Source organism: Elephas maximus, chromosome 23, assembly GCF_024166365.1.
Source record: "Elephas maximus indicus isolate mEleMax1 chromosome 23, mEleMax1 primary haplotype, whole genome shotgun sequence".
Classification (NCBI taxonomy): domain Eukaryota; kingdom Metazoa; phylum Chordata; class Mammalia; order Proboscidea; family Elephantidae; genus Elephas; species Elephas maximus.
The window spans coordinates 146,201-159,360 of NC_064841.1; the positions used below are offsets into that span (position 1 = coordinate 146,201).

The following is a 13,160-nucleotide window of genomic DNA, read 5'->3' on the forward strand; positions in this document are numbered from 1 at the left end:
TTAAATATAAATGACAATCCTTTTTGATAGAGATAGCGTTCTGTATTTATGTGAGATTAATTCGTTTGAATTTTTTGGGAAAATTTCTTGTCCTCTTTTGCCTGAATTTAGAATTTTGTAACTGTATGACAAAGAAATAAAACATTCTAGGTGATCTGCCCTCATTTACAGCCTTGGTCCTTTAGATAGCTCTCTTTGTCCCATAAGCCATTTGGCAAGTTTGGCAGCTTTTTTAAATTCTAAGGTTAGTGACCCTATAGGACAGAGTAGAGCTGCCCCGTAGAGTTTCCAAGGAGCGCCTGGTGGATTCGAACTGCCGACCTTTTGGCTCGCAGCCGCAGCACTTAACGACTGCGCTACCAGGGTTTCCATTCTAAGGCTTACTACTTGCTATATCAGTGTAAAACCCCATTGCTGTCGAGTCGATTCCAACTCATAGCGACCCTATAGGACAGAGTAGAACTGCCCCTTAGGGTTTCCAAGGAGCTCCTGGTGGATTTGAACCGCTGACCTTTCAGTTAGCAGCCGTACACTTAACCACTATGCCACCAGGATTTCCTGTAAGTAGTGGAAATTCACAACTATTATATCTGTGTGTATGATACACAGCCTGCTCTCTAACGTAAGGGCAAACTTAGAAAAAACATCCCTCTCTTTATACCCCTTTCGTGGGACCCAGAGCCCTGGTGGCATGGCAGTTAAGAGTCTGGCTACTAACTAAGAGGTTGGCAGTTTGAATCCACCAGCTGCTCCTTAGAAACCCTGTGGGGCAGTTCTACTCTCTCCTATAGGGCCGCAATAAGTCATAATCAACTCGACACAATGGGTTTGGTTCATGGGATCCGAGAAAAATAAGAGTCCTTGATTTGAGATGAGGTTGTGACTTGAAAATGCCTAAATATCTAATACCACTTTTGAGGGTTTTTTTTTTTTGCAATAAAAAACATGGATAAATGCTGCCAAGCTGAGGTGCATAGACTACTTTTCTACCAGTTTATTCAGTGTTCTCTTTGTCTTGGAGGTGGTAGTTTTTTGTTTGTTTTTTTAAGGGAAAAAAACTCTTTTCTTACTCTATAATAAAAGGATTGTCAAATCTCTTGTTTTACAATTCCTGTAGGTAGTAATAGACTCAGTCTTACGTACAACTACAGTGTTAAATTGGTTTAACAAATCCTTTATTCATAATTTTGTATTATCAGAAATTCCAAATTTAGTAATAAGATTCACTATAATGGAAAAATTCTTTTTGGGGTAAACAAAATATGGAAATTTACAGTAATTATTTTGAATTTAACAGTTCCTCTACTGAAAAGTTAGTCAGAGTTCATTCTACCTTAATCCTGCTACTTTGGATGGAGCAGTCAGTAATAAAAGACTAGAAATACTTCTCTCCCTCAGAATTCCACCTTACTTAATTTATTGAATAGTAGTACGTTTTATAAATTTTATTTTCTTTGTATGGTTTTTTTGTTTCCTAGAGTCATTCATTGATTTTTGTTTTTTGCTTTTTGTGATACTGTGCAAAGCCCTTGCCTTGATAATAGTTGTTTTTAGCCGCCATCAAGTTGGGGCCTACTCGTGGCAACCTCATACACAATGGAATAAAATGCTACCTGGTTCTGTGCCATCCCCGTGATCAGTTGTGGATCAGACTGTTGTGATCCATCGTAGGGTTTTCATTGGCTGATTTTGGGAAGTTGATCTCCAGGCCTTACTTCTTAGTCCATTGTAGTCTGGAAGTGCTGCTGAAGCCTGTTCAGCATCATAGCAACACACCAAGTCTCCACTGACAGATGGTGGCAGCTGTGCATGACATCTCATGACGGCAAGAATTGTACCACTGAACCCACAGTGCTACAGTCTTGGTAATAGTACTTTTGATTTAGTGTGAACCAGAGACTCTGAAGCTGGCTGGAACTATATTTGGTTTTAAGACTTGTAGAAGACAACATGGCTTAGTGATTAAGTATATGGGCCTTGTATCCAACTGTCTGGGTTCTAATGTAATGTAATGCTAGCTGTCACACTTACTAGCCATGTGACCTTCGACAAGTTACTTAACCCCTCTAAGCCTTAGTTTCCTCATTTGTAAAAAGAAATATTTCTTCTTATAGCTATAATAATTAAATGAGATAGTGAATGTTAAAGCTCCTATTGTAGTGTTTTGACTATTTTATTCATTTTGCAGCCTACTTAACTAAATTTTAAATTGAGTCTTGATATTTTTAAAATCCATATCTGTATCAGAGCTCTGAAGATCACTCAAGCTTCACTTAAGCAAAGATAAATTGATCTGACAAAAAAAAATTGCGATAAAAGATTTATGCGTATGTAAGATTAGCTAAGACATTTTGAGAAAGAATGTCTTAGTTTCCTACTGCTGCCATAACAAAAAATACCAGAAATGGGTGGCTTTAAAAAACAGTTTTGGAGCTTGGAAATCCAAATCAGGGCATTGGCTTTGGGGGAGAGTCCTTCCTTGTAGGTAGTCCCTGGTGTTCCCTGGTATTCCTTGGCTTGTAGATGGTTCCTCACATGGTCCCTCTACCTGTCCCCCCGCCTCCGTGAATCTGTGTCTGTTCTCTTTTTGTAAGACACCACTCAGAAGGGATTAGGCTTAGAACCCACCCTACTGGAGTATGATATCATTAACCTTTATAGAAGAAAACTGTTTCCAAACAGGGTCGTGTTTGTAGGTGCAGGAGTTAGGACTTCAGCGTAACTTTCAAGGGATGCAATTTGATCTATAACACTCCACCTTTTAGCTTCCCCTAAATTCATGTCTTTCCCTCATGCAAAATACATTCACCCCAGCCCGGCATCCCCGAAAGTCTTAACCCATTCCAGCGTCTGCTCTAAGTCCAAACTCATTTTCTGAATCATCTAAATTAAATATGGGTGAGACTCTGGGTAAGATCTATCCTGAGGCAAACTTCCTCTCCATCTGTAAACCTATGAAACGTAGGATGCAAGTTACCTGCTTCCAAACTACAGGCACGAGGTAGACATTCCCATTCCAAAAGGGAAAAGTTGAAGGGAAAGAAAGGGTCACAGGTACGAAGCAAGTCCAATATCTAGCAGGACAAATTCCATTAGATCTCAAGGCTAGAAAATAAACCTCTTCTCCAGGCATATCTAGGTATTGGCCCCACCCTCCATTTTCTGAGCAGAGGCCCTACCCTTCAGATTCTGGGCAGAGGCCCCTCAGCTAGCCCCCTTTCTAGGCCCACTAGGACAGCAAACATGCCCCTCAGCCCTGGGTGGCCCTATTCTGTCCTGTGGAAACAGCAGCCACGCCCTCCGGAACTCAAGGTGGTAGCCCTACCCTTTCAACCCTAGGAAGCAGCCCCACCTTTTAAATTCAGCTATGTCATAAAACTACTGTAATTAAAACAGCTTGGTACTGGCTCTCATAAAGACAAAAATAAAGAGTTCAGAAGTAGACCTGTGGCTATAGGAATTTAGTACATAGTAAAGTTGGTATTTCAGATCGGTGGGGAAATTATGGACTAGTTTATAAATAATGTTGAACAATTGACTATCCATTTGGAATTCAGCTGGACTCTGCCATACACTGTTCCCAAAATAAACTTCAGACAAATCAAAAAACTAAAAAGGGGAAATAATTTTTTTTAAGTGTTATGAGAAGAAAATAGAAGCCTATTTTTATAATCTTGGGGAGTTTCCAAAAAAAAAAACCCAGAAGCTATTAAAAAAAAAAAGATTGACAGATATGCTTTATAGAAACAAAAAAAACCTTTATATGGAAAAAAATAGCAGTAAAGTCAAATAATAAAGATTGGTGTCCAGAATTTAACAAGAATTCCTACACATCAGAAACAAAAAGATAAATCACAAAAGAAAATTTGGCAAAGGTTCTAAGAAGTCATCTTACTAGTCAAGGAAATAAATGCAAATAAAAACTACAAGATGGGCAAAAATTGGTTTGGTAAAGCTTTTTCTTAAATGGTAATAGCTAGTGTTTATGAGAATGTGGGGAAATGGATCCTATGGGACACTGCTCGGAGAAATCATTTGGCATATGCACTTTTCAGAGGACGATTTGGTAGGCTCTCTTGATTTAAAATGTGCGTATTCTTTGAGCTAACAAATACACTTAAGGACTCTGTCCTTAAAAAATGCTTGTATGAATACAAAAATTTGTATGTACAGTCTTCTTTGTTTTTTTTTTTACATGGATGAGATTGTTTTTTCATTTGGTAGATGTTTGTTGTGCATCTGGTACGTCAGGCACTGCTAAGGGTACAGTACTTACACAAAACAGGCGAAAATTCCCCTCCTAAGGAAGACAGAAGAAGAATTGATGCATTTGAGTTGTGGCATCAGCAAGGAATATTGAATATACCATGGACGGCCAGAAGAACAAACAAATCAATTTTAGAAGAAATCAACTAGACTGCTCCTTAGAAGCAAGGATGGTGAGACTTCAGCTTGCTTACTTTGGACACATCATCGGTAAAGACTAGAAAAGGACATGATGTTTGGTAAAATAGAGGGTCAGTGAAAATGTGGGAGACACCCTCGATGAGCTGGATTGACAGAATAGCAACAGCGGACTCAAACATACCAATGATCGTGAAGATGGCACAGTCCGCACAACCTTTCTTACTGTTACGTGAGGTCTCCGTGAGTTAGAGGCAGTGCGCCAGCGACTGACGACAACAACAGTGTGGAACTTATGTTCTAGTAAAGGCAGAAACAATACGCAAAATAAAGTTATATGGTTTATTAGGATGTGATAAGTGAGATGGAGAAAAATAAAGGGAGAGAGTACCCAGAGGGAGTGTTGCTGGATGGTCAGGAAAGGGAAGACCTCACAAGGGAGGTGACATTTGAACAAAGACTCAAAGGAGATGAGGGAGTGAGTCCTGCAGATACTGGGGGAAGAGCATTTCTACTTAAGGTAATAGCAGTAACAGTGATAACTAACATTGCTGGTGCCAGGAACTATTTAAATATACCAAACCAAAAAACCACACCTGTTGCTGTCGAGGCGATTGTGACTCATAGCAACCCTGTAGGACAGAGTAGAGCTGCCCCATAGGGTTTCCAAGGACTGCCTGGTGGATTCGAACTGCCGATCTTTTGGTTAGTAGCCATGGCTCTTAACCACTATGCCACCAGGGTTTCCATACTGTACATGCATTGACATATTTAATCCTTACAGTGACTTCATGAAGTAGGTATTTTATCCCCATTTTTTTAGATGAGGAAACTAGGGCACAGAGAGCTGAAAGTTGAACGTAAGTAGTTTGGCTCTGAAGTTAACTTCCTAGCAGTTGCTATATAGTGTATTAGTTAACAACTTGAGGCAAGAGAAGTACCAGTGTGTTAGAAAAATAGCAAGGTTAGTGTGAGTACAGCAGAATGAGTGAAGGAAAGAATGGTAGGAGCTGAGGTCTGACAGGTGGTAATGGGAAGGGGATGAGATGGGAAGATTTGACTGGACTTAAGCTATTGTAAAGACTGGGCTTTTACTCTGAAGTGGGGAGCCGTTGCAAAGTTTTGAACAGGGGAATGATGTGATCTGACTGGCATTTTTAAAAGGAGATTCTTTAAGGGGTCCATGGACCTTTCTTCCCACAGAGTCTGTGGGTAGAATTAAGGAGGGCCTGGGATCTTTAAAGGTAGAATTAAGGTGGGCCTGGAATCTTGAGGGGGGAAACCCTGGTGGCGTAGTGGTCAAGTGCTATGGCTGCTAACCAAAGGTTAGGCAGTTCAGATCCACGAGGCACTCCTGAAAACTGTACGGGGCAGTTCTGCTCTGTCCCATAGGGTCGCTATGAGTCGGTATCGACTCGACGGCACTGGGATTTTGAGAATCTTTAGAGAAAAAAATTTTATCTTTATTTTCACTAACTTCTAACTGAAATTTAAAACCCCATAGGATTTCCAAGACTGTAGTCACAGGAGCAGATGCCCCATCTCTCTCCTGGTAGGTTCGAACTGTCATCCTTTCAGTTAGCAGCAAAACCCTTAACTACTGCAGAACCAGGACTCCTTGAAATTTAGTACTTCCTTCATTTAATAATATAGCCAGTAAACCACAGTAGTTTTAAAGATACTTGAGACTTTGGCGCCACCAATAAAAACCACATTGTTGTTGTTGCAGAAATCCTGAAATGCCATGTATACTTACCATTACTTTGAAATTAAAGTAGTTATTAAGGAGCCCAGGTGGCACAGTGGCTAAGCGCTCGGTTGCTAACTGAGAAGGTTGGTAGTTAAAACCTACCCAGCAGCTCTGTGGGTGAAAGACCTGGCAGTCTGCTTCTGTAAAGATTACAGCCTAGAAAGCCCCATGGGGCAGTTACACTCTGTCACGTGGGTCACTGTGAGTCGAAAATTGACTTGACAGCACACAGCAAGAACTAGATCTTATTTAATGTCATAATAAAAAAGCTCATGCACTACAATTTGGTGTTTTTTTTTTCATATTTAGATAATTCTGTTTTTATATTTTGATAACTATATGTTAATAAAGGATCTTTGGTGGCATACTGGTTAAGTGCTCAGCTGCTAACTGAAATGTTAGCAATTCAAACCCACCAGCCGCTCTGGGGGTGAAAGATGTGGCAGTCTGCCTTTGTAAAGATTGTAGCATTGAAAACCCTATGGGACCTTCTACTCTGTCCTGTAGGGTCGTTAATGACTAACAACCCAACAGCAATGAGTTTGGGGTTGGTATATATCAATACAGTTGGTTTCCTTTGCAATCTTATGTTTTCTTTTTTCAATTTTGTTTATTTTGTTATTGTTGAGAAAATACACAGCAAAACATAACACCAATTCAACAGTTTCTACATGTACAGTTCAACGACATGGATGAGTTGTGCAACCGTTCTCACATTCATTTTCTGGGTTGTTCCTCTCTCATTAACTCGTTGCCCCCTAGGGTTCCTGTCTCACCTTTCGATTTGCTGTTGTCAAGTTGATCCCATACAGGTAGTTCTCAAAAGAGCATAATGCTCAAGGCAGACTTTTTTTTACTAGTTAAGCTAAAATATTTTTTGGTTTTAAGACTGCAGGCGATATCTTTTGGCTTAAGGTTTAAAGATTATCTCAGGGTAATAAATTCAGGGGTTTATCCAGCTACCATGACTTTAGAAAGCCTGAAGTCCATGAGAATTTGAGATTCTGTTGTGCATTTTCCCCCCTTTTGACCCAGGATTCTTGTATTGAATCTTCTATGAAAATGTTTAGAAATGGTAGCCAGGCACCATCTAGTTCTTCTGGTCTCATGGCACATGAGATAGTTGTTCATGGAGGCAGTTAGCCACGTTCCACTTCTCTTGTTCCTGACTCTCCTTCTTCCTCTGTTGCTCCAGGTGAACAGAGACCAGTTATTGTACATTGGCTGGCCATTGCAAGCTTTTAAGACTTCAGGCACTGTGAAATGAACTGGGAGGTAGAACAGAAGCACTGACCGTGTTATTAAGCCAGTTAGTTGGGATGTCCCATGAAACCATGACCTCGAACCTCCAAACCAAGGAACCAAATCCCATGAGGTGTTTGATTGTACATAAGCAGCCTCAGCACGTACACTTTTTTTTTTTTTTTTGGTCGTTGTTGTAGATATATCACTCAACTTTTTCCAGGTGTGCAGCTTATTGGCAGCAATTACGTTAATCGGCTGTGCAACCCCACCCTTAATCAATGCAATTTTTCTATCACTGTGAACCAAAACTCGATACTCCATAAGCAGTAACTTCCCCTTTTCCCCTACCTCCCACCCTGGTAATCTCTGATAAACTTTAATCTCTATACATTTGCCTTTTCTGATCTGTTTTTTTATAAGTGAGGTCATACAATATTTGCCCTTTTGTGATTGACTTTTTTCACTCAGCATACCATAATGTCTTCAGGCTCTGTCCATTATTACTTCTTTTCTGTGTTTAAAAACACTATTCTGAGATGGTATCCATAGGTTTTACCAGACTGCCAAAGGAGTCTGTGGTACACAAAATTTAAGACTCTTCGTGAGGATTATTCTGGTCGTTTTGATATAAATGAACTGAGGAGGACGGTGGGGGACAAGCGTAGAAGGAGGGTACAAGGTGTGAGGTTTGTGCAGTGATTTAGGTAAGAGGTCATGGTGAGATGGATCAGAGTAGAGGCCGAGGGGAGGTGGTGATGTGTGGACAAGAGTGTGTTTAAAGGTTGAGCCATCAGAGTTTGCTAACCTTGAATGTCAAATGTGAGAGTAAAGAAGAATCAAGGCTGGCTCTAAGGTTTTTAGCCTGCACAGTTGGGAGGATGGAGTTGCCATATGCTGAGATGGGGGTGGAGTAGGTTTGTTTAAGATCAAAAATTCAGTATTGGATGTAAGTTTAGGATATTTATTAGACACTTAATACTTTGTAACTTGCTGTTTCCACTTAATGTGTCTTGACATATGCAGTCATTAGAAAGAATGAGGTGAATCTATACACAGACATGGAACGTATATTGCTGTGAACATTTGAATGCTTTACAGTAAGCATGTGTCTGTGCGGTGGGTGACTTAAAAAAGAGAAGAGTATGTATTCAAAAATAAGAGAGTGGTTACAGTATGTGATAGAGCAGTTACATGGTCATTAGAGAGAATGAAGTAGATCTGTGTATGCCACCATGGAAGAGCGCTAAGATCTAAAAATAAACACAAACAAGGTAAAGAGTAGGAAAAAAAAAAAAGTCAGAAGCATAGTAAATTTAATAGTGCTTACTTTTAGGGGAAAAGACTGTGGGTTTCCCCCTGCCCCCCTCCCCCCCTTCAGTTGAATTTACTAACCTTGTCCAGGTATTGTCTTTGTAACGTCATCTGTGCGACTATAGCTTTTTTCGAGGAGAGCCTGTAACGTACCTCTGTATTTTTATAAGCCTTATGAAAAAAAAAAATTTTTTTTTTATGTTGAAGGTTTTTTTTTTTTTATGCAGTATTATAAAGCTAGTAATAATTTTGATGAGCTTTTCAATACTTGGGACTATGAATGTGCAATGAAGATAGAAAATCATCTATATATGTTGTTAGGTGCCGTCGAGTCAATTCCGACTCATAGCGACCCCATGTACAACAGGACAAAACACTGCCCGGTCCTGTGCCATGCCTACAATCATTGTTATGCTTGAGCCCATTGTTGCAGCTACTGTGTCAATCCACCTGGTTGAGGGTCTTCCTCATTTTCATTGACTCTTTACTTTACCAAGCATGATGTCCTTCTCCAGGGACTGATCTCTCCTGACAACACGTCCAAAGTATTTAAGATGTAGTCTCACCATCCTTGCTTCTGAGGAACATTCTTGTTGTACTTCTGAGACGGAGCTGTTTGTTCTTTTGGCAGTCCATGGTATATTCAGTATTCTTTGCCAACACCTCCGTTCAGAGGTGTCAGTTCTTCCCGTCTTCCTTATTCATTATCCAGCTTTTGCATGCATATGATGCAATTGAAAACACCATGGGTTGGGTCAGGCGCACTTTAGTCTTCAAGGTGAGGTCTTTGCAGGACATTTGACCAACGCATTGCATTTTGATTTCTTGACTGGTACTTCCATGGGTGTTGATTTGAGGATCCAAGTAAAATGAAATCCTTGATGACTTCAATCTTTTCTCCATTTATCGTGATGTTGATCATTGGTCCATTTGTGAGGATTTTTGTTTTATGTTGAGCTGCAGTCCATACTGAAGGCTGTGGGCTTTGATCTTCATCAGCAACTGTGTCAAGTCCTCTTCACTTTCAGCAAGCAAGGTTGTGTCATCTGCATAACGTAGGTTGTTAATGAGTCTTCCTCCAATCCTGATGCCCCGTTCTTCTTCATATAGTCCAGCTTTTCGGATTATTTTCTCAGCATACAGATTGAATAGATATGGTGAAAGGATACAACCCTGGCGCACACCTTTCCTGACTTCAAACCGTGCAGTATATCCCCTTGTTCTCTCTGAACAACTGCCTGTTTATCTACAGGTTCCTCATGAGCACAATTAAGTGTTCTGGAATTCCCATTCTTAGCAAAGTTATCCATAATTTGTTATGATCCATATAGTCAAATGCCTTTGCATAGTCAGTGAAAAACAGGTAAACACCTTTCTGGTATTCTCTTTCATCCAAGATCCATTTGACATCAGCAGTGATACCCCTTGTTCCACATCCTCTTTTGAATCTGGCTTGAATTTCTGGCAATTCCCTGTCAATATACTGCTACAGCCTGTGTCGTTTAATATTTTCCCCCATAGAATCCTTCAGTATTACAACTCAAGGCTTGAGTTTTTTCTTCAGTCCTTTCAGCTTGAGAAATGCCAAGCCTGTTCTTCTCTTTGGTTTTCTACCACCAGCTCTTTGCACATGTCATTATAATACTTCGTCTTCTCGAACCTCCCTTTGAAATCTCCTGTTCACTTCTTTTACTTCATCATTTCTTCCTTTTGCTTTAGCTACTCAATGTTCAAGAGCATATCTCAGAGTCTCCTCTGACATCCATTTAGGTCTTTTCTTCCTTTCCTGTCTTTTTAATGACCTCTTGCTTTCTTCATGTATGATCTTGATGTCATTCCACAACCTATCTGGTCTTCAGTCATTAGTGTTCAACACGTCAGATCTATTCTTGAGATGGTCTCTGAATTCAGGTGGGATATACTCACGGTCATACTTTGGTTCTTGCAGACTCGTTCTAATTTTCTTCAGTGTCAGCTTGAACTTGTGTGTGAGCAATTGATGGTCTGTTCCACAGTTGGCCCCTGGCCTTGTTTTGACTGATGATATTGAGCTTTTCCATCGTCTCTTTCTACAGATGTAGTCGATTTGATTCCTGTGTATTCCATCTGGCAAGGTCCATGTATATAGTCGCCGTTTATGTTGTTGAAAAAAGGTATTTGCAGTGAAGAAGTCATTGCGAAATTCTGTCTTGTGATCTCTGGCATCATTTCTACCACCAAGGCCATATTTTCCAACTACCAATCCTTCTTCTTTGCTTACAAGTTTTGTGTTCCAATCACCAGTAATTATCAATGCATTCTTGATTGCATGTTCAATCAATTTCAAATGCAGAAATTGGGAAAAATCTTCAGTTTCTTTATCTTTGGCCTTGGTGGTTGGTGCATAAGTTTGAATAATAGTCATATTAACTAGTCTTCCTTGTAGGCATATGGGTATTATCCTATCACTGACAGCGTTATACTTCAGGATATGTCTTGAACTGTTCTTTTTGACCATGAATGCAACGCCATTCCTCTTCAATTTGTCATCCCTGGCATAGTAGATCATATGATTGTCTGATTCAGAATGGCTAATACTAGTCCATTTCAGCTCAGTGATGCCTAGAATATTGATGTTTATGTGTTCCGTTTAATTTTTGACGATTTCCAGTTTTCCTAGATTCATACCTCGTACATTCCAGGTTCTGATTATTAATGGACGTTTGCAGGTGTTTCTTATCATTTTGAGTTTTGCCACATCAGCAAATGAAGGTCCTGAAAGTTTGACTCCATCCACATCATTAAAGTCAACTCTACCTTGAGGAGACGGCTCTTTCCCAGTCAACTTTTGAGTGCCTTCAACCTGGGGGACTCATCTTCCAGCAGTATATCAGACAATATTCCACTTCTTTCATAAGGTTTTCACTGGCTAATTCTTTTCAGAAGTAGACTGCCAGGTCCTTCTCCTTAATCTGTCTTAATCTAGAAGCTCAGTTGAAACCTGTCCACAGTGGGTGACCCTGCTGGTATCTGAGTACCGGTGGCATAGTTTCCAGCATCACAGCAACACACAAGCTCCCACAGTACGACAAACTGACTGTATATAGTATACTTAATATACATATATAACTAGGAAAAAAAATTCGGGGGTGTGTACATTAAAAATATCAATAGTGGCTTTCTCTGGGTGATGGGGATTTGAGATGATTTAAAAGTTTTTTTGTTTAATTTCTTGTAGACCATGAGAAGACAACGAAATGAAGTCGTAGTTGAGTTAAGGAAGGTGAGTCTGACTAATATTGGGTTACTTCCAGGAATAATTTTAACAGCATTATAGCGTGTACATATACATTTCTCCAGAAAGGTGTCAAATGTATATTATATTTTTATGTAAAATATGTAGATCGTATAACTAAATTTCATTTACTGAACATAGTTAAGCTTTTTTTAAAGATCTCAAGTGCTTAGTATTTCTTTTCCTTTTGAAAAATGAAAATTTTTTACTAAATTTGATAAGCTGTTGAAGTTGGCAAGATATAACTTGCCCCCATCCTAAGATAGAGATAACCAACGAGTTTCCAGATGATTTTATTGTCTGTAATTTTTAAATATTTATATAAAGTATAAATCATAGAGATAGTTGTACTAAATAGCTCTGCTGTTTATAGGTTACTAGTTACGCATGAAAAGAACTTACTTAAAAATTTTATTCACTTTCTAAGTAGGTTATACTGAAGAATATATTTGTAAATTTGTCCCAGCCGTTTTAAGTGAAGTTTCAGGTAGCGCTTGGTTTTTGAAAGGCATTGCTGGTTTTTGTCTGGTTTTGAACTGCCCAACTTTTGCTTTGACTTTGCTTTTAGGTGAGAAAGAGAAGCTCCCAGATGATGTGTAAAACGGTTTAGTACTTCTAAAGAAATATGTATGTTTGGTTCCGACTTAAACTGTACACTATTTTAATTTTAAAAAATTCTTTTTTTTTTTTTTTTTTAATAGATCACAGTTCATTAAAAATGCAATATTTGGGGTTTGGGGTTCATATTAATGTGGCGTATTTAATTCACAGTTTAGTTTAATTATCTGCATTTGAGTTTTACTTTTAAAAAGCACTTAATATTTCAGTGTGTAGGCATAACAATGCCTAACCTTTGTTTTAAAAAAAAAAAGTGTTTTTTTTTTTAATTGAAGTTCCTTTTTTATTTTTTAAGAATAAAAGAGATGAGCATCTCTTAAAGAGGAGGAATGTACCACATGAAGATATCTGTGAAGACTCTGACATAGACGGTGATTATAGAGTGGTATGTTATTGTTATTCTGATGATATAAAATTACTAGCGAAATATTTTGCATAAATACAGAATTTCAGGATGACCTTTAACTTCATTTTCACTTTATCTTTTTTCCCAGCAAAATACCTCTTTAGAAGCTATTGTTCAAGTAAGTTTTTTCCTCTCCCTTCAATTGTATTTCT

The 13,160-nt window shown here is 39.0% G+C and overlaps 1 protein-coding gene across 1 annotated transcript in view; it reads left to right on the plus strand.

Annotated features, from left to right (window-relative positions):
- The window catches only part of KPNA4 (karyopherin subunit alpha 4), an 86,286-nt gene that overhangs the window by 21,952 nt on the left and 51,174 nt on the right, over positions 1-13,160 (plus strand). Inside the window, exons 2-4 of the mRNA XM_049867614.1 lie at positions 11,928-11,972; positions 12,898-12,987; positions 13,097-13,126. Coding sequence (XP_049723571.1) covers positions 11,928-11,972; positions 12,898-12,987; positions 13,097-13,126 — 165 coding nt within the window. The remainder of the gene's footprint in view (positions 1-11,927; positions 11,973-12,897; positions 12,988-13,096; positions 13,127-13,160) is intronic.